Genomic DNA, 21815 nt, shown 5'->3' with positions numbered 1-21815 from the left:
CTTTTTCCCAAATAAGAGTCACTTCAGCTTTGATTTAGCAGATCAGAACACTGTATTCCCATCCTTAATATTTGTTGTACTTAAGGAAAACTGCTGTGCTGAAAGGTGGGAGCTGCCAGTATACATATCTAGGTGCACATATATACGTACACACATATAAATACATTCATACAATACGTACATACACACACTCTAGTCTGGCAACTAGCACCTTTTACAACCAAAGTCTCCATTTTTGGAAATATATGTTAAAATTAAGAATCAGAACACAGTGGTCTGATCCTGTATCCTAAGATTTATGATGCTGAGTGAGAACTCAAAGGACGAAAACTGCAAATCAAAATGTGGATCTGACCACAAAAGAACTTTTGTTCAAAAAATTGTTCTTTACATATGATGCAAATACGCATAATTCCCCACATATGTATCATATATGTTTTAAGACTGTTTTAGAGTAAGAAAAAATTCCAAACACACCAGTGCACGTTGCTCCAAATTGAGGCAAAAAAAAAAAAAATTGAAACAATACAAGATTTGAACAAAAGCATTCTTAAACCATCCTGCATGAAAACCCTAGAATGGTCTGTATAAACTTAAAGAAAATAACTTTAAAAGGGTCCAGATCCACAAATTACTTTGTATAACTAATTCTGTCTTATTTACCAGCTACATTATCAGAAACCCTATACCATCCCCACTCAACAAAGCAGACTCTTGTTTTGTAATCTTATAATTAGTTTGAGACACGCACAGATTGCCATAAATACTCTAAGTACTACCTGATGTTTAGAATCATAGACGCACTTAGTTCAGAAAAGACCCTTAAGTCTACTGAGTCCAGCTGTTAACCTAACACTGCCAACTCACCACTGTCCTCCATTTAAAGGCAAGCGTAAAAAAGATAAGCAACATCCCATAATAACAGCCCAAAAATGTCTGTAGTATATTTAGAAACAGCATTTGTCTACAGAGCAGGTAAAAAACACAGACCTTCCTTATAATTCACAAAGTGTGCTGACGACAGTGATTTTAGAACTGAGGCAAGAGTGACCTGAGCAGCTGGTATGGGATTACCATAGGTATCACAAAGCAGGACTCTGGCTCGCAGATGGTCTGATTGCAGGGCAGACCCCAAAGCTCAGAGCTCTTCAGAGAGCCACATTAGCTCTTTGGAAAGAGCTAGTATTTCAGCAAGGGCATGCTTTTATCACAGCATGCAAACCACCTTGCAGTAACAGCAACTAATTAAAAAGACAGCACTCCACCTAGCTAGGAAACTTGCTGCTATGGTTTCCCTCATATCACCAAGATGATCAACTTATATTTGAGCCAAAATACTATAATACCATCTTAGTTTTGGAAACAGAAATGCTTTACAGATACAACCTGAGACACACTCTATTTCTTTAATTTTAATTATTTATTTTCATTCACACTTGAAATTAAACAGTTTACCTGCAACTTTGACTGTGCACAAAGATAAAGTTGAAGAACATCTACTGTACTACGTATTCGAACTGAAGCTCTTTCTGGCTCAAAGTTTGGATTAATTAAATCAGTGAAAGGTTCATTTGTGACATCATTTCCCAGTAACGAATAGTAGAAGAAAAACTCAGGTTGTCGATCAGGGAGCTTCATAGTACTAGGAACTAGCTGAAAGAGATCAGAAGAGAATTATGTATCACTTTCCTTGATGCAGAGTTACAGTAATTCTGAAGCACTACTTTGGAAATTAGAACTTAAGGACTGACCAGCTGACCTAAATCATAGCGTGCACTCCACATATAACTTATTATATTAATACTCAAATTAAAAATGTTTTACTTTAAGTAAAAAGAGCAAGACTTGTCAACACCAAAGGCTGTAACTGACATGTATTTACTAACATCAAGAACGTCACAAATACTCAGAAATAAGCTATGCCTTCATAAAATATTTCCAATTATTAAATAATGCAGATTAGATACTGTTATATAATTTATGTGATTAAATAGAAGACTGAAACAGATGAACTTCATCCTGTAGGCAACTGTGAGTTCAATGCCTACAGAGGCACAAGCCACAAGCACGATCACCATAAATTTTGCTTCTCAAGGTCCTACAATTCTGATATGGAAAACTATTTTCCCTGAAAAAAAGAAACATGACAAGACTGAAGACAGTTTATCACACACCATGAGTTCTAGACCAATTAAAAAATGCTGTCAGTACAGCAAAAACACAGCAGCTAAGGTCTAAAGCTGAAACAACCATTAGCATGCCACTACATCCAAGCTAGTAAGTCCTTCCCTCAGGCAATATATGAGCTCTGTCTTACATTCTTGAAAAGCATTTCACCTTGTTTGAACTCCAGTGCATGGGCACCACACTGTAGACTGGTATTATCTACACACAAACTTCTTACACAATATTGCAGTAGAAAAGTATGCATTTCATAAGAATGCATCATTTGAAGTAAATACAGCTTTAGTACTTCAAAAGAATTATATTTCATCTGCAGTCTGAGATGTTAAGAACTTCATAAAGTTTTAAAATTAATATAAATTCACTTCGGGACAAGGTTATTTCTTGAAATAAACTCAAAAAACCATTAAAAACTAATTAGAAATGAGGAATGGGAGGGTGAAAATATTAATGTGGGATAACACTTAAAAACTACACATAGCAAGGAAACAGACCTGTTCCAACTGTGTGGCAAATGCAATGGTTACAGACAAAACAAAGTGATCCTTGCAATACTCTGCTGGTCCAATTTGATGATAGCCCTCTTCTTCATTCAAGACTGGCACAATACTTTTAGGGTCCAGTCCATGAAAAAGGGTTAGTACTAGGAGAGAAGAAATAAACATGAGTGACTAGCGGCCTTTGTAATTGCTTTGATATCTTTTAGGCATTACACATGGAAATTACATGTGGAAAGAAAAATTACAAATAAAGATCTTGATGTCTGCTACCAAAGTTTTGCAAAACACAAAGAAGTCTCTAGGTATATTTCGAAACAGCTACAAAAAATTCCGAAATTAACTTTCGTTCACAACTGTACGTTGAACACTATGCTAAACAGAATTCTAGTTCCTATTTTTATTTTGTGTTACAATGAGAAAGATTACAGTGACTGGAAGTTTATTTCACTAGGCTAGAGTGTACCATGCTATTTCTTTACTTTGCTCATTAAAGAAAATGCAGGACAGTAACTGCATATTGCAATCTATTGGAACAAGGATGCTGTGCCATTCCACAGATCTTTAGAATGCTTCATTTAAAGATTTTTCATCTCAAGTCTTCAGTGCATAAAACTCTGTATTCTGGTTTGCTAGTTTTTGTTCTATAGTGCCAGTAATTCAACACATTTGGCCCTCAGGTTACACCAAATAGAAATAATGACATAGCATTTTGTGAACAAAAAAGCTGTTTCGAATACTAGAAGCCTTAGACAACTTAAGTCGGTAAAGAAAGGAGTGTATGAATACTAAATGGAAAAGTATCTGACCAGACTAGAACTGGGTAATACAGCTTTGTTATACCCAGTACCTGGAACATTAGCTTTACAACCGTGAAAACCCAGAAGTTTGTTTTTCCCCATCGCATAAATATGATACTGACTAATTTTGACATGATGCAAAAAAGGAAAAAGCTGGCAAACTTGTTTGTAGCAATTATTACACAGAAAACATGAAATGGGAAACAGTGCTGAGTAAAGGCAGAAAGATCTTTTTTTTTTTTTGCCAGTGTCATGAGGGATAGGAGAACTTGCAGGTACAAAGACCACATGGGAACCACAGACTAAGGAATCATTTAGAGTAGTCTTTTGCCTCCTTTACAGATGTTACAATATGGAATGCTCCCTGTGTTTCGCTGTAATCCTGAATGAAAGGAGTAAGCTATCTTACACTGAAACTTAAATCCTGTCTTAACCAATCTTGAAATGCAGCCAAGTCAGTGAACTCTGGGCCAGAAGCTTATAAAACATTTACTCCCACTGACCACTCTACTTCTCCAAAATTACAGCAACAGATCATCAGCAGATAGATGATGGATTTAGAATTAGAGAAAATGTACCTTCAGGGCAAGAACACATGTATTGTAAGGCATGGAGGAGAAAATCCACTAGTTGTACCAAAAGGCTCATTTTTCAAAAGTTAAGTAGATAGGCATTTGGGTGAGAGAACAGGGCAAGATGGAAATATGTTTTTGTTTTGGGACTCTTTAAATCAAGTTTCTAAAATCTTGTTTTTGTTTTTTTAACAGCTACTAACTTGCAATAAAAAGAAAACCAAAATACATGGATGAAAAAGTGACTTGAAGGCACAGAAAGGCACCAAATGTTAACATTTGAGGTCCAATAGATTTTTGACACATATCACTGATTTCCTTCGAGAAAAATAAACAAGAGAATACAGAATTGGAATGAGTCCCAACAGTAAGCAGATGTTACTAAAAAAATCTTAACAATAGTACATAATTTAAGTATCTAAAGATTAGAAGAACCGACCAAAAAGGAAGCAAGTCTACCCAGCAAATGAGACATTTTACTACTTTACAGTTCCAAGCCCAAACTACTGAAAAGCCCAAACTTCTATAAAGGTAAAGTTCCTTTCTCATCTCTTTCATAACCTTCCAAAGCACATAAATACAAGTTAAATACCCAAGGGAGTTAACGATGAGCCCCTGATTCTCATTCTAAATACCAGTTGGTTTGCAGCTTGTCCACCTAAAAGTCACACAGTTATCACAGTAAAGAATCCTTGAAAAACTTACTACCACAAAGTACATTAATCAGCTGCAAAGGGTTTGCACTGAAACTCCTGTGAAATTAAAATTCTCTTGAGACTTAACAGATTTTCAACAAGTGATATGTCATCTGGCACAGGAAGATTTTTAATTCAAAGTGAGATGTCATGTTACTTACACTTGCCTTCTCTAGGGGGTGCCTCCTTTGCTTTAAAATCATCAACCAGTGCTTTTGAGTCCGTCTCCAATGCAACACCAATTTGTATTTCAGGTTTAAACTTAGGGTACTTGTTACTAAGCAAAGGATACCATTTAGGTGTCTACAGAGTAAAAAACAAAAATAAGACCCCAAAGTGTTTAAATACAACAGAAAAAAATAGTATAATACTATTACAGGAAACTCAGTCTTAATCTAGGACTTCTACTTTATCATCTACAGAAATACACTTTGGTTTTTATTTCTAAAAATTTGGTCTATTTAGTACACTATTGTACTAAAATATTATATAGAATGGTTACTGGATGTGTACCTGAACATATTGGTTTTTTTCAACTGACTTGTACAGTGAAAAGGTTAGATAGAGAAATATACCATAAATCTTTATTTAGAAAACCTTCAAGTCCTCGACTGCACAGTAAGTCATATGCATTGAAAATGCTCTAGAAGAATGATGCCAGAATAGGACACCAGGCTCCTCGTATGACCCATATCAAAGTTATGTTTTGATCAAGCTTGATACAAGGGAGTTGGCTAATTAAATTTATATAAACAATTATATTGTGCTTACTCTGTGCTGTATTAAAGAGCTAGAAACAATCACCTAACACATCATCTTCCATGGAGGTCCGCCATAAAAAAACAACTTAAGACTTGATTTCATGATGGAGACTCAATTCAATTGCTCCATATCTATTGCTTAGATAAAACTTTCCAGTTGATTAAATAATGAGATTGTGTAGATTAATTGGTCGCTAGTGATCCTATTATTCAATTCAGAAATAAGCAAGATTAGTACTAACTGTATTTTTTCATTTGTGCATGTTCTCAGAATCAAGATGTCTCTCCTCTTAAGAAAAGCAACAAAATCCCCCATATATGATCAGTTATACTCCAAAATGAGACTCAGAAGTTCAGCCTATGCTTTAATTCAAATTATATTATCTGTAACAATTTGCCTAAAATTTAAAACAAAATTTTAAATCTTGATATCCCATAACGTACCTGTTTCTTTTCTGGGGCAGCCCTTAGATCCAGTACAATATAGCCTATATTCTCTTTAGCTGAAGATACAGGATCCAATGCAAAACACTGGAGTTTGATAGGTGTACGCTGCAGTCTGAAAAAGTAACTCAGTTGAAATATTAAATATAAAATGTATACCTGCAATTAGTTCTCAAAGATAGTTCATAAGTTTCCAGCAAGCCAATGATACAAAACTCATTCTATAACTAGTTTCATTAGGTCAGAAACTGAACTTATATTGAACATACAAAAGTCATCACTAAGTGAGAGAATGAACAAGTGGTTTAATTCTTGAAAAAGAGTGTGTTGGAGCCTCAGTCTCAAGCGCTATTAAAAAGACATTAGCAATAAACACTTCACTCGCATAAAAGAAAAAAGTACAGCACCTCACACAAAATTTGAATTTCACTTGAAGGGGCATCTTAAAAACAGGGCTTGTGGACAAGATTTTTGGGTAAAGCACCTGACTTACTGCAAGGCACGTATAAGACATCTAGCACATGGTAAATGTAGGCATCTTTCTCTGTCAAATAACAATGATACAGTTTTTTAAACTTCTTTGATGATATGGTCATAACATTACAGCCTGTAAGTTGTAAGATTTATGAAATTAAATAACAGTTATAACAGTTATGAAAATACTCAATTTCTCAGCTTATCTCTTTGAAATTTTTAAAAACTATTTACACAGGCTTTTCAGACTTGAAATTAAGTTAATTTTGTGCCGCAGTATACATAAGAAAGCTTGACTGCAATGTTTGAATTACAGAATTATTAGTTTGCTCTAAGAGCCTGCGGGGTGTTTTTTAGTAGTGTGAAAATATACCCTTTAGAATTTTTAAACATCATTTACATCTTGCCACACATTACCGTTTTTTGTACATTAGTACATTTTTCCATAACATTATTGTAGATAAAATAAATTTTCTAAAGAACAATTCAGATGACAGTAAACCAAAAATTGTATTTCACTAACTTTCTTGTAAAGACAAGAAAGTTAAATTTTATCTGCATATTAGACTTCACTTGTTAACATTACCTGTGCTGATGAAGTGCTTTCCTATCAAGTTCCCAGGCCAATTCTGTAGCAAATTCTGGCTGATCAGTATGCTCTACGGGGTCAGTAGCCAACTGTTCGCCATCTAACTTGGCTTCAACTATAAGCATGTGCTTGGGTCGTTTTGGGAAACAGCGCCCTGTAAAAGAGTTGCATTGCATGTGCCATCACTAAAGAGATGCAAGAGCTCAGACTGATGCCATAAATCAGTTACATGAAATTAATTTCCCATGTCATTTTCCCTGCTCTGATCTTGAAAGAAAAAGTTTGCACTATACAGAAATATGAAAGAATGTAACATGAAACAGACTATTTGTGAAGAAACAAGAAACTAAGTAACAAAGGAAAGTAGCAAGCAATTAGAATTACTTGAGAAATCTATGATTGGCAATAGGTAAGGGAGCAGGCATGAGAAAGAGAGTCAACGTTTTACTTCAAGTGAAAACGTTATGAACTGTCTGACATCCAAACAGAAAAACATGATCTTGTAAAAGTATTGAATGGTGTTTCTCCTGCTATTTGCTGAAAAAAAAATAATTATTGCCAGATTAGGAGAGTGCCTAAAACTGTATAGGATTGGTCCTGGGCTCAGGATCATCCAGTATTCTGATTTGAGATGACAAAAAGAAGTAAAACTTTACTTATATCACAGTGTGGGGAGACGATACTACAAGCATATCAGACGACGGGATCTTATTTGTAAGCTCCTTTGGCAGACTACATAAATGGACAGAGAAATAATAGGATTTACTTGACATAAGGAAAGCATTCAGCCAAAACAACTCAAACCCCCAAACCAAGCTCCAAAACAGCCCAAAAGAGAAAAAGACATCCTAACAAATGACTCGCTCACGCACACACACTCTAATCAGACTACAGAAACTATAGCCTGTGAAAATGCAGGATGATCAACTGAATATATGTTTGAGTCAACACCTAAGGCTGATTACTACGAAGGGATAGAAATACCAGAATAATACTTTTTTAAAAACAAAACCAACACCAAACCAACAAAACCCAGATCCTCGGGGAACGACTGTTACTTTTCTCATTCACTTAATACATTACCTCCAAATACCTAACAGAGGGTAGCCAACCCTGGCCTTAAGATACGTACGTCCAAAGCTTTATTAATAACATAGGCTTACTCAACGCCGCTGGCTTACCCCGCTCACCTCGGAGGCAGAACCAGCCCTCATCTTCGCCTCGGGACAGAGGGGACGCGCAGCACCGGGGAGGCCACGACCCTCCCGCTCCTCCTGCCTACCTTCCAGCACGGAAACGACGATCAGCAGCCGATCGGCGGCTCTGGAGACCATCTCCCCGCTCCGCCCGGGCGCTGCCGGGGCCGAGAAGCGCGGCCACTCCCGAGGCGGAGCGGAGAGAGTCGAGAGTACTGGGGCCCACCTTGCCGCCACCCGCCGCCCTTTTGCCGCCGCGGAGCCTTTAAACACCAACTGCCGCCGCTTCCGCCCGGCACCGCCGCTTCCGCCGCCAGCTCCGCCCCGCACCGTTTCTCCGGGGACGCGGCACCGCCCAGCCCCGCCGGTCCTGGGCCCCGGCACCGCCCCCCACCGCCGGTACTGGGTCCCGGCAGCCTCCCGGCCCCGCTCCTGCACCGCCCCTCCCGGGCCCCGGCACCGCGCCGACACCGCCCCCGCACCGACCCACGGCCTGAGGGTGAGCGGCAGTGCCGTGGCGCGGAACCGTAGTCGAAAACCGCACAAATAAAAGTATAAAAAGGTTTTTCACAAGCACTCTGCATTGGCAGTGGAGGAATGCTAGGTGCTTCAAAGACGTGCTTTCTATTAAAGCTGAGAAGTTTCTCTTTTTTTCGCCCGCCACTGTGATGAGCGTCAAAGCAGAAGAATTTGAATACAGTCGTAGTGAAATGCAGCTTTGTCCTCAGGTAATTTTTTAGAGAATTGTCTTCCGTATGAAGTAATAATTAGGTAAGCAACAATGTCACAAAAGTGTATCGCTGCACTTGGCATCCTAAGTTAAACGCAAATGTCTTGACCGTGAGGCAAAACGCCCCATTTTTAAGTTTACAGTATTTTTTTTAGTAGATGGCCTAGCAAACTCTTTGTGTAGACATAAAATCCTTGAGTTTTAGTAACACATGTATTCTGTGAAGTTGTTGAGTCATGAGTTGCAAATACCAGGAGAGGGAGAACCTGTTTTCCATCTGCAAGAATTTTATTCTGGTTCTGAAACACTTCTCAAAAAGACACTTTGTTATATCTGAGTTGAATCTGCCCAAGTTCAATTCTGGCTGCTCCTTTCTGTTGTGTCATCTTCAGGTGTCTAACACTGCACGTGACACAACAACTCTCCATCTCTACAGACTGAGTTCTTAGATTTTTATCACTGTCACCTTCTTCAAGCCAGGCTGTAGGCACTTTTTATACATACTTTTTACACAAAACCTGGAAGCAGACCTCTGAAAAGTGAGTGATTTTGGCCAGGGAGGGAACGTGATCCCAGATGATAACAAAAATATACAGTTTACCTGTACAGCTTTTTTATTTGGAAATTAATTTCTCTTGGAGTGATTCATTAAAATAATATTCTTGTGAACCACTGTTGAATAAACAATCACTTCTAGTAATTGTACGTGGATTTGCTTTTTGCCTATTTAGCAAGTTGGACTGGTTCAGCAGAGGGTCAGCAAAATGCCAGAGCCAGCACAAAAGACTGAGAGCATGTGACTAACAATGCTGGTTTATGGGTATTTATGTCTGCACATGGCAGAGCATCTCTCCTTTTGGTAACAGCAAGACTTTAAATCAGGTCACCTAACGCATGGAACTTCATCCTTTGACTTTCTCTTCTGGCTCTAACTTGACTTTTATTTTCATGTTACAGGTATTAACTCTGCCAAGAACCTCCTCACTATAAACTTTTCAGTAAAGACTTTTTTTTTTTAATAAAATAAAAGGAGGAGATAGAGAGAAAAAAGACATCAAAAAGACAATGGGACCTTCTTGGTATTATCATCTATGTTTACTTTGCAGTAGACCAAGTCTTCCTCTATTCATCCAAGAACCACCAAAGGTTGTTTTCTTATTATGCTATCATAGTCTTGCTAACTTGTATCTCACCTTTGCATTTGCATTTGCAAGCCGAGGTGTCAGATGCAGGATGTGCACTATGTGAGAACACTGGCAGTGAGCACACCTGTGGCATGTGTGCCCAGGCAGAGGAACACCTCTGCTTAGTGACAGAACTGTGGGAGGAGGTGAGTACATTCAGCAGCATCAGAGAGTCTGAGTGTGACACAGACAGCTTGAAAAACCTCCTACCTTCCCAGGGGCAAATCTGTCAGGCAGACAGGGTGCATGATACAGGGTATTCCCTATCCGATCTTTAATCTGCAGAACATCATGACTTAAGAGACGGGGGGGAAATGGTGACAATTTCCTGCCTTGCACAGTGGAGCATCCCCTCTATTCCTATCCCGCCCTCCCAGGTGCCCTGGTATGTAACAGGGGCAAGGCTCTGCAAGTGCAGCTGAACAGCAACAAGAAGGATTGTTCATCTAGGTCAGAGATGTCACTGAGGTTAAGTCAGCTTAAGTTACTCCCTGAGTCAAGACTGCTCCCATACAGAAAAAGAGAAAAGACATGTCATTGTCATAGGAGACTTCTGAGAGGAACAAAAAACCCAATATGCACACTGGATCCAGTTCTTAAAGAAAGTCTGCTGTCCCTCAAAGCCTGTGTTAAAGACATTAGGAGGAAATTTTCTCCTCTGGTACAGTCCTCAGGTTATTAACTATTAATACTTTTTCAAGCAAGCAGTGATGAAATTGCAATAAGTCTAAGGGCAATCAAAAAGGGAATTCAGCATCTTGAGACTAACATGTTAAGGGATCAGGAGCACATGTAAAATTCTCCTCTATTGTTCCAGTTGCAGGGAATGATGAAGGAAGAAAGAGGAATCAGATCAAGAGAATAACAAATCAGTATCTGAATCAAAGATTGATCAGACTGGTCCCTGGCAGAATTTTGTGGGTTTTGATCACCATGGTGCTCCCAGGCTTATTTCTAGTGAGCCTGTTTTTATCCCCTTTCCTCTTCAAATCTAGTTTAAAACTACTTTAATGAGGCCTGCTAACTCCTGAGTGAAGATCCTTTTCTCACTTTAAGACAGGTGTACCCCATTTGTTGGCAGCATGCCTGATGATCAAAAATATTCAAGGTTTGTATGCTAGTGGACAGTTGGCCCTGTACTAATTTGTGCTGCAGGGATGGGTTTTGAAATGTTAGAAACCATGGAAGCACCTGAGAACAGTCACATAGGAATTAGGTTTTCTTCCCCTAAAAAGGTGGCAGGATTGATAGCCCAACTAAAATGGATCTACACAAACGGAAAATGTTGTGAAGCCCAAAAACTACAGTGTAAGCAATCATGGAGAAATGGTGGGATAACTTGCTCTGGAATGCTGCAACAGGTGGCTATAAACTATTCAGAATCAGCAGAGAAAGACAGTCCTCTTCAGAAAGTGGAGAGGTTAGGGAGTGTTTTGACTATCATCTAGAGCTTAGTGATGAAAGAGTAAAACATGCTTTATTGAAATTTGTTTTGCTCTTTTCTAATTGCATTTACTGATTTCAAACTAAGGAAAACTCTGAACTAAGGAAAACTCCAAACAGTAGGGACAACTTACTGACTCTCACACTTCAATAATTGTACTGGACTTGGAAAAGCATCTAAATTAAACAATATAAATACAATGCTGGTGTTACAAAAAATTTTGTATATTACTTCTATTCAGCACACTTCTTTCTAATAATTTGTGACACTGTTTTAATCTATCTGAAATTATATAGACTTTAAAACCTCCAAGATACAACTGTAAAAACACCTAATCCACTGAGAACATGTCACAAAATGGCCTGTTTCAACTACAGTCAGTTTCTATTATATTATATGAATGTATTTGTCCATTTTCTTTGATCTTTTAATTAATCTTCAACAAATTAATGTTATTAGGCTTCTCTTCTAGCAACAGAATTAGAACTGTAGCACTTAAAGTATACATTTGTCAATCTGTACTCAAATTTCTGTGAAGAAGACAGACTGTCCAGTATCTTTTGCTTTATTACTATCTTCACCTATCCCGCATGTCTAAGGAAACAACATAATTAACTTCAGGTGAATGCATATTCTAAGTTATCAAGTAGTGAATAACAAGTTCATATTACATATTATAAGAATGCATATTATAAGTTATCAAGTAGTGAAATCAAGTAGTGAATGCTAGGTACAATACTTAAGTTATCATTGGTTACAATTTTTTTTTCATATAGACAATGGTTAAACTAATTACTGATTAAATAATTTATGAGTGCAATTATTAAATGCTTTAATCAACACTTTTTATGTTTATCTCCTTGTTTAGAGCCTATTAAGTTTTAACAGTTCTTAATTAGTAAATTATTTTTCTTGGCATTGTTATTTTTTTCAATCATAAATTCACTTCCCATGTACATGACATGTCAATTTTTTCTCCATGTCTTTTCTCCATGTAAAATACCTCATTTTACAAAGTTATTTATTCTGCCTTCTTTACTTCATTCTCTTAAATAAAAAAATTAAAATATATTTGTATTGACTTTGAAAGATTTTTACTTGCTGCATTTCTAATTGGTTTAGGATCATTTATTTAGTTATTATTTAAGCTGTCTTGGAACTCCTTTTACACTTGAGGATTGTTCATGCAGAAAGTATAGTAAATAGCTGTACCCCTTTGCAGAGGGGATTTAAATTGCATGTAAGTGGAATATGTGTTCTAAAAATAGTCTTCTTATGGTAGTTTGGTTACACTTTGGAATACTTTGGACATATCCTTAAGTGTTCCATTGTTTCTTATTGTAAAATAGCCTCAGTATGAGCAGACTTTATATGAAGTTTGAATATGAGAGACAAATTTTAAATACTGTCTTTAAGGCAAAATGTAGAACTCGAATCACTGATCCACAGTGTATGACCTGGAGGAGAAAAAACTTTTACACAAAGGATATTTGAATTGCAGAAGAAGGGAAGCTGAAGGCTCTTTTCAAAGATTAGATTAGAAAAGTAGTAAGTTTTATTCTTCTGAAAATGGGAGAAAAAAGAGTGAAATACATTTCTTCAGAAAAGTGATAAAATATTTCTTCTCCACTGACAGCTGTATATGTGTAAATGGTGTTTATTGTGATACCTAATTCTGTTCACATGAGCTGTACTCATAAATATCATGTGTCATGAATATCAATGAAAATTAGAAAAACTGTTGTACTTTGTGTGGCAAGGTTTTTGCAGTGGGGGTTACAGAATGGTTTCAGTGAGAAAGTGCCCCCATGTCAATAAAGCCAACACCAGGCATCTCCAAGCTGCAGCCACTGCTGGCCAAGGCTGAACTCATGAGGAATGGTAACAGCACTTCTGGGATAACAGAGTTAGGAAGGGAAAAGAAATGGCTGTGAAACAGAAGCCAGGAGAGAGGAGTGAAAATGTGTGAGAGCAACTGCCCTGCAGACAGCATGGTCAGTGGAGAGGGAGGTGGAGGAGGCATTGCTGCAGGTGCTGGAGCTCAGATTTCCCTGCAGCCTGCAGTGCAGCTCTTGGAGGACCATGGGGGAGCAGGGATCCCTCTACAGCCTGTGAAGCACCCCATACCAGAGCAGGTGGAAGTACCTGAAGGAGGCTGTGACCCTGTGGGAAGCCCCATGTGTGATGAACTGACCAGAGCCCCCATGGGCTACAGCCCCCATTTCTTGTCTCCCTGCGCTGCTGTGGGCAGGAGGCAGAGAAGATCAAGTGCCTGAGAAAAGGGAAGGGGTGGGGAAAAGTGTTTCAGTATTATTTTGCTTTTATTTCTCATTCTCACTCTGATTTAACTGGCAATCAATTAATTTTTTCTTCAAGTTGAATCTGTTTTGTCTCTGTCAATAACTGGTGAGTGATCTCTCCGTGTCCTTATCTCTACCCATGAGCTTTTTGTTATATCACTGCTGTCTAGCTGAGGAGGGGAGTGATAGAGCAGTGGGCACTTGGCAGTGGATGCCACAGTCAACCCACCACAACTGTTAGAAGAATTGGATCTGTAAAGGAAACAGACAATTACATTCAAGAAAAATTAAGAGAAAGTATCCTGTGGATATTTCCATACTAGGGACAAAACACTGGCTTTGTTCTTTTCTCAAGCCTAGGACTATCTAGAACTTTACAATGAAAAAGACAGCGTCCTGAAAAATTTTGGAATATATTCTGCATCTCTCTTAAGCACTCCTATGGTGTAACTCTTCTAGGACTGTTCATGTAGCTTACCAGATTGTTCCTGTTAAATTTTCAAACCTTCTCAGTAAAAGTAACAGGTCAGATCCTGTATGAAATTGTTGGTGAAATTTCTAAGACTAAAAATGGCTAATGGCTTTGAAATCTAAAAATGCCCTCAATGGGTACACGACTGGTCTTTGGTCTCATGGTCTCCTACTGTTTAGCTGCTCACTACTCACCTAGTAAATATTGCTAATACTGAAGAATAAAGCATTACCAAACCCTAATTATTTGTAGGGAAGAAAACTTTCAGTCAGCATTTGAGGGGAAAAAAAGATTCTGTAAAGGTGAAAATATTTCATGGGCTCCATTTTTCACTTCTAGTATTCTTAGACAGATCTTTACATTTTTCAAAGTTTAGTTTACTTAGTGAGAGGTAAAATGTCTTAAAGATTACTCTCTGACTGATACTTAAATATTTTTAGCAAATGGCATCTCCTTATGATAACATTGAAGGCAATCTCCTATGTTATCAGTTTCCCTTTATTAATCTTTAATTCCTGTAAAACTCATTGCATCTTGAAAGAGCTAGTAAGTTAAACAACAAGTTAAACTAAGGATCTGATTCAGAATTCATGTGAGTTAATGAGAACGGATGTTATCCTTTTCTTTGAAGGGATAACTTCAGTGGATTTTAGATCTTGTCCCAAGTGACTACAAACATACTCCTACATCTCTGCAAGCAGGAAGTTTATCCATGCAGTTCTGGCTGTATTTGAATAGCAAACATAGTGGATTTTTGTCATTTGACTAAAGAAAATAGTATCATCTTGGCTTGCAGAACCTGGCAGATCAGTGAAAAACTGAGAACCTTGATCTCCCAAATCTTAGTTATCTATGTGTTAGACCTTGGTGGTCTTAATATAAATCAAGACATTCTCTTTCTTTTTTGAAGAGAACATTTATGAAGCTGAATGTGCTGTATAATATAAAAGTGGAGAAATCAAGGACAAAAACACCAAAATACATCTGTAGTTTGTGGTAAGTGGCAGCAAAGGTGCTAAAATGAGATATTTTTAAGAGTATTTTTAGAAAAAAATAATTTGGGTGTGGTATTCCTGTTTGGGCTGCTACCAGATCCACTGTTAATAATGGGATATATGCGCCTAAACAATTTATTTAGACTTCATAAGTTAAGAGTAGGCAGGAGCTCATCCAGTGAAAAACAAAAGGGAAAATGGACTCAGGGATGACTTGAAGGCTGCACAGGTGTTTGGATCAGCATGTCTGCTGAGGGTATATAGTAAGCATGCTTTGGACATTAAGTAAAGAAAAGAAAAAGGAAAATAAGTGTGTTCAGTGCAATAACTTTCTTTCCCAATTCCTCTATCACAACTAAAAATGTAAATGTAGTTATTAGAAAGCCAGTGGAAGTCTCAGAGTAGGCATCAACAAAGTAGTTATGTAGTGCTAATGAACTAATTATGATAAAAAGCACAAGTGCTGTTTTGCCCTGAGGGAATGACGTTAATCAAGAACTGCTGGCACTCAGTCACTTTTCTAACATATTTCTTCCCACAGATACAGGATTTCTTAGATTATATCTGTACAGATGCACAACATAATTTTCTTGGGAAATTCACTGTTATTCTGGGACACTCAGGTATATAGAAAAAAATGAAAATTATTTACAAATACATCTCTATGACTGTGACACTAAAATCTAGTGATGCAAGTCAAGTATCTATGTTAGCCTGTATACCTTCTCACAGAGAATAAAATTATAAACTAGTCTTTGCTGTTTCCTTTAAATAACAGAACATAAAGAATATGTATATAGCAACAAACTAAGAAAAAATAACAGGTATGAGTATTATATTTCCAAAGACCCGAATAATGAAATTGTGCTAAAGCTGATCCTTAAGGCATATATGGAGGATGGAAAGTAATACATGCAAAAAGCCATCTAAGTCTAGCAAGCAGTAATCTATACTTGAATTTGTATAGATTTGCTCACACAAACTACTTCTGTAACTGGGTAACTCTGCCAATATGAGTTAGCATCTGGTCTTGGATGGACCAGATGGACAGAGAGTTAGAGACAGGTTTTTTAATCCGATTATGAAGATGGATAATTAATAGAAGGATTGTATGCCTTGCCCATGGATGCTTTGGAATAAAAAAGACTTTAGTCCTTCACATTCCATTACAATGTCCTATCCAGAACACATTATGTGCAAAGGTAGTTTTGGAGCTAATTATCATGTGCTGTGAAGTTAATTTACTTCTAGAGAGTGTTTGTTGTTTTATATATACAGGTTTTTTGCTCTTCTAATTGATGTGGAGATTGGAAGTGAGCTTTTTTAAAATTTCTAAGTTTTCAAATTGTGTAAAAAATTACAACTGTCACATAGATTGACCCACTTATCTCCCTCACAAAGTTCATGTTAAGTTATTGTTTGAGTGAATAATATTTACAAGACAGTTAAATATAGGATCACAGAATTGAAATCCCTGAGCTGAAAGACATCCATGAGGATCATTGAGTCCAAATCCTACAGGGCAACCTGAAGACAAGTCATCACTTCCTTGAACATCAACAGGCCTGGGGCCACTTCCCTGGGTTACTTGTTCCAGTGCTTGACCACCCTCTCATAGAAGAACTTTTTTTTAATATCCAGTCTTACCTTTCCCTGATATTTCTTATACCCCCCTTACCATTCCCTTGAGTCCTATCACCAGACATCAGAGAAAAGAGATCTGTCCATTCCTCTCCTCTAGTATCTGTACCTAAGTGTTTTCCTCAATGTGCTTTAGAAATTTCCCGGACCTCTTTGTGTCTGCTGTATGACAGACCCAGTTAATCTCTGAGAATTTGAAGTTACCTGTTAAGACCAGAGTAACTGCTCTGGAGATTCCCATTAATTCCATTTAGAATTATACATTGGCATCATCCTGGCTGGCTGATCTATAGTAAACTCCCGCCAAAAAATCTGCTTTATTTGCTTTTCCTTTTATGCAAACTCTGTCCATTCCAACCCCTCTGCCCTGGCTGTCTCTCCTGAAGGGTCTATCCAGATCATCCATTGAACTTTTTTATATTTCTGCTTGAATGCTCCAAAGATACAAATCCTTTATGTGTACATTAATTTCGCCACCATCCCCAGAAATTTGTTACATCCTCCCTGAACAGGAAGGCAAAATCAAAGGCTTTCACTCCATTGAGGGACATGGAGTGAAATTCTCCAGGAGATATCCAAAAACAAAAATTGATTTTTTCCCTGATCTTGCTTTTGGGGCTCAAAAATTTTGTGTTCCATGAAGTGAGTCTATAAAGACACAGAAACCAGAAGCTTGACCCAGTCACCCATTTTTTGTCATCTCTCATGGTCTTTATTGGTGCAGACTAAAACAAGAGTGAAAGTGCAACAGAATATGCCATGGTGAAACATCTGTGTTCTTTTTCACAAACTGAATCACTACAAAAATTTTGTTCAGTATGTAAAACCGAAATGCAGAAAAAGACAGATCATGTCCTGCATTGCACAATCAGCTTTTTACCAAATATCCAAAGCTCACTGCAAATTAGCTTGTACACTGAATGCAAGCACATGTTCCTTTCATGCCACTGGAAAGTCCACCAGACAGAGATGGAGGTGCTACCCATATTTTAAGCGGCTATCAAAAGGAACTGCGACAGGACAGTGTGGGCACAATTTATTTTTCCTAGTTTAGTTTAAAAAAAAAAAGATATCCTTTGAATTTTCATGACGGAAAAATGAACTAGTAGATACAAATTCTTCTTAAGTAAACGTATGGTGTATAGTTTTCTATTTTGATTCATCAGGGAGTTATGCTCAGAAGTGTTCCTGTGAAAAGCTCTTCAGCTGTGGTTAGGATTTCTATTACAATTTTTCTTAGTGGTAAACAAAGGAGTGTTACTTTTTTACATAGTGGTTAATATTATTTCCAATACTAGTTATTAGAAGTTCATCATCCACTTAGTCTTTAAGAAACAGGAAGCTGAAATGAAATAATATTAACATGTAACTCTTTTATTTTCAGTGATTTTCATACAACTGTAAAATAAGCATCTTGTCTTTCAAGATCTGTCACATGTTATTTCCCATATAGTCAAAACCTGGCTGAAACAGACTTTTAGTGAAAGGTTGGTTGCTGCAAGTATGGTGTCGTAAACTTCTGGACCGGCCAACCACATTTAGTGTGTTATACCCACAAGAGATGTATATGAATGTGCAGTTGACTTAATCATATGATACTTTAGGACTTCATAAGGGATCTATTTTTACATCCAGACTGGAGTGTGAGAGAAGGAATGTAAACAAATATTTCAGCAGTTTTTTCAGCATAAGAATAGCAAGAATTTTACCCCTTAAGTATCATAAAGAAAACCCCAAAACCAAAACTGCAACTTTCATAATTGTGGCCTGCAATTAGTTTGAAGTAATTGTAGTTAGTAGTAGTTTAACACTTAGCTTGGTATTGTTAAAATAGTTTTGGTGGCAAGTCCTTTCCTCCATTATCAGAATGATAATTTTCCTCTTTAAATACTTAAAGGCATTGCAATACCATCAGCAGCTGCTGAATCCAGTGGTCAGTGTTCACCTGATCTTACATGTTTTCTGGATGACTAACAGCACTCAGCAAGGTGAAAACAGGATATATTTTAGGGATAATTAGATTTAAATTAATTGTCTTAATAATACTTCATTACATCATGCCCAGTTTAGGCAGTATTATTGATTGCAGAAAAAACTAATAAATAAATTCACAATACACAACCCATTTTAATTTTTTCTCTCTAATGCATAAAGTGATGCTGAACCATACTGCATAAGGCTACTGCTAAATATATGTTTAAAGTGAAAAATGAAATCCAGGTAAAGGGGTTAGATGAAATGCCTAGTCTAAACCTAATTTCTGTAGGCATAGTAAAATTTACTCAAAGTTTGCAATCTGTGCCTGTGTGTACAGAGATACTGACTCACTTATGTTTTGTGTGAGGTCTCTTTATCTCACCATTGTTAGAAAGCATATACCATTAATGGAAGTACATGAGATATGGAAGTGTAAAATGTGGCCATTGCCATTATTACTTATAATAAAATGGCCATGAATATTAACTATTTAGATTTTCACAGTGTTAAACACATCTAGTGTGGCAGGAGAATGCACAGATTCAGAGCTACTGCAGGACTACTGTAAATCAACCACAGTTGGTTGGGGTTGTTTTCCCTAGTACTACTTAGTAGATGCTTCAAAAAAGGATCAAGGTTCCTTAGTAAAAAATATTGACATATATTAAATGAAAACAGTGTTTCTTGCTCTCTTCTTCACCACTAAGGTGTGAGCTGCCAGTATACATACCTAGGTGCACATAATAGATATATATCGTACTATATATATATATATATATATATATATATATATATTTGGTGTATACACATGTAATAGATACACATAAAATGTATATAGCGAATATACACAGTGTGTATGTGTGTATGCATCATACAAATACAGTGATACAACACACATATACACACTTTACTGATAGGGTAAACCCTTTACTGAGGCTTTTAGTTTTGCCCCTGCCTTCAATCTAAATGCTATAAGGTTATAAAAGCATTGTGTAAAAATCAATAGTCCCAGATAACCAAAATTTAGCAGCATCTGTATTTTTTCTTTTGCATCCTCTAAATAACCTTGAAAAAATTAGAACGAGACAGTTACTGAAATGCAACCAGAATAAACAGATTGCAAAGGACACTTAACTCAAGACATAAATTTTTAGTAATAGACAGAATTGTAAGATGAAGATGATTTCCATATTTTTCCACCTCTGGGATGAATAAATATACTGCATTAATCTGCAAGTTAATACATTCTGCTGTATGCTAGTATGTCAAGCCTCAAAAATCTCTCAATGTGAAATCAACAAGGCCTCTGAAAAAAAAATCTAAGACCTTAATATATTTATTTTAAATTCTAGAATCTTTCATTAGTTGCTGATTCAGAAAGTATTTCTAGTATGTTTCAGTGCTTGTCTTTTATTAGAAAAATTGTATGTGAATGATATAATAATGTAAATTAAAATAATATCTAAAAGTATATTCTAAAGTGATTGAAAGCTTTACTTGCATTGCTAAAGTGAATGATTACTAGGTCATAGAAGCAGATCCTTTTCCAGATATTCTCTTACTTCTTTTTCATCTGCAATTTTATATTTATAGTAACCTACTGAAAAGACAGGAATGGTACTAGAAGTGTTTTATTTTTTTACAGCAGGCATTTTGAAGATTTATTTGTTTTTCCTACTTTATTAATCCAATAAATGTAATGAAAACTTTTTTACCTGTGCTGTGTATTGCCAAGAAGAACATGCAGCATTACAGAGTGTGAGCACCAGGTATTTTTGCTTTGCCTGTTTTAATACCTATAATACCTGTACATTAAGGACGAATCTCTTGAATAGAATATTTTACCTATTAATTGCATGCAACCAAGGCTCCAGTTAGGAATTTTTGGGTCTGAAGTCAGGGGAACAATGCCTATTTGCACTGATGGATGGCGGACTCTACCTGAGGCATTAGGCAAGATCAGAATCAAGGGCTGAAATGTGTTAAGTGAGAAGAATGTTTTAGTGACAAAAGATACACAGACAAATGTTGACTTATGAGAAGATAATTAAACAGAAAAATCTGTAGTTTAAAAATATTTCATTTTACTGGATACCTACATATTTAAATCTGGTTTATTTGCATTTGGTTTTTACTGTATTCTATTCTGGGAACAATTGACATATTTTTGTAATTTCTTAATATTAAGAAATACCTGCCTTGGTTATATCTTAATAAGTGATTTTTAACATCATAAAAATTATAATCCTTACCATGCCATGCCTGAAAAATGTAAGCAGTCCTAGTGAAGTCAACAGAATAATTCATGTGGAAGAAAAACTATTTATATGCTTGGCAGTGTTCAGGTCTTAAATTTTTTTGCATGACTTCTTCTCAATAGTGAGAATGCATATAACTTTACAATTGACTCACAATAATTCTACATGGGAGAGAAATATATACTCTCTCCAAATCTCAAAAATGCTTATAGTAGGAAAGAAAATTATACCTGATGACTATTTCATATTTTTTTCCATGAGAAAACAAAATAATTACACATTACTGCCAAAAAAGAAATTTACACGAATAAAGATAATTAATTTTCAAGTGAAAGGTGGATTAAATTCTCAACCTGAATGCTTGATAGCATTTCAACCTTCCATATTTTTTCTATTGACTTTAAAAAGGCTTTAGATTAGGAGATGAATTACTTAATTTCTTTCACATCAAACTACATCAGTATTAATTCACTCAATTCCATCTTCCTCTTTTTTGTCACAAAAAATCACCTGCAAATATTGATTATATACTTTATCTAACTTATAGTTCTATCATTCTCTGGTAAGGTTGGCAAGCCACATAATAATATAAATTTTATCCC

General features: G+C 36.6%; 1 protein-coding gene across 5 annotated transcripts in view; it reads right to left on the bottom strand.

Moving 5' to 3' along the window:
• Window positions 1–21815, bottom strand: part of CEP120 (centrosomal protein 120) — a 61225-nt gene that overhangs the window by 29522 nt on the left and 9888 nt on the right. Inside the window, exons 1-6 of one of the 5 annotated variants that reach the window (XM_030968586.1) lie at window positions 8299–8472; window positions 7014–7170; window positions 5954–6068; window positions 4910–5051; window positions 2679–2827; window positions 1456–1653 (exon numbers count right to left, since the gene is read on the bottom strand). In XM_030968586.1, coding sequence (XP_030824446.1) covers window positions 1456–1653; window positions 2679–2827; window positions 4910–5051; window positions 5954–6068; window positions 7014–7170; window positions 8299–8350 — 813 coding nt within the window. In that variant the 5' untranslated portion in view covers window positions 8351–8472. Of the gene's footprint in view, window positions 1–1455; window positions 1654–2678; window positions 2828–4909; window positions 5052–5953; window positions 6069–7013; window positions 7171–8197; window positions 8473–21815 lie in introns of those variants that run through there. The other 4 variants (XM_030968587.1, XM_030968590.1, XM_030968589.1 and 1 more) reach the window with 4 other exon arrangements.

Source organism: Camarhynchus parvulus, chromosome Z, assembly GCF_901933205.1.
Source record: "Camarhynchus parvulus chromosome Z, STF_HiC, whole genome shotgun sequence".
Taxonomy (NCBI): Eukaryota; Metazoa; Chordata; class Aves; order Passeriformes; family Thraupidae; genus Camarhynchus; species Camarhynchus parvulus.
Note: the sequence above shows the minus strand (reverse complement) of the source record. Positions and strands in the feature narration are given on the sequence as shown.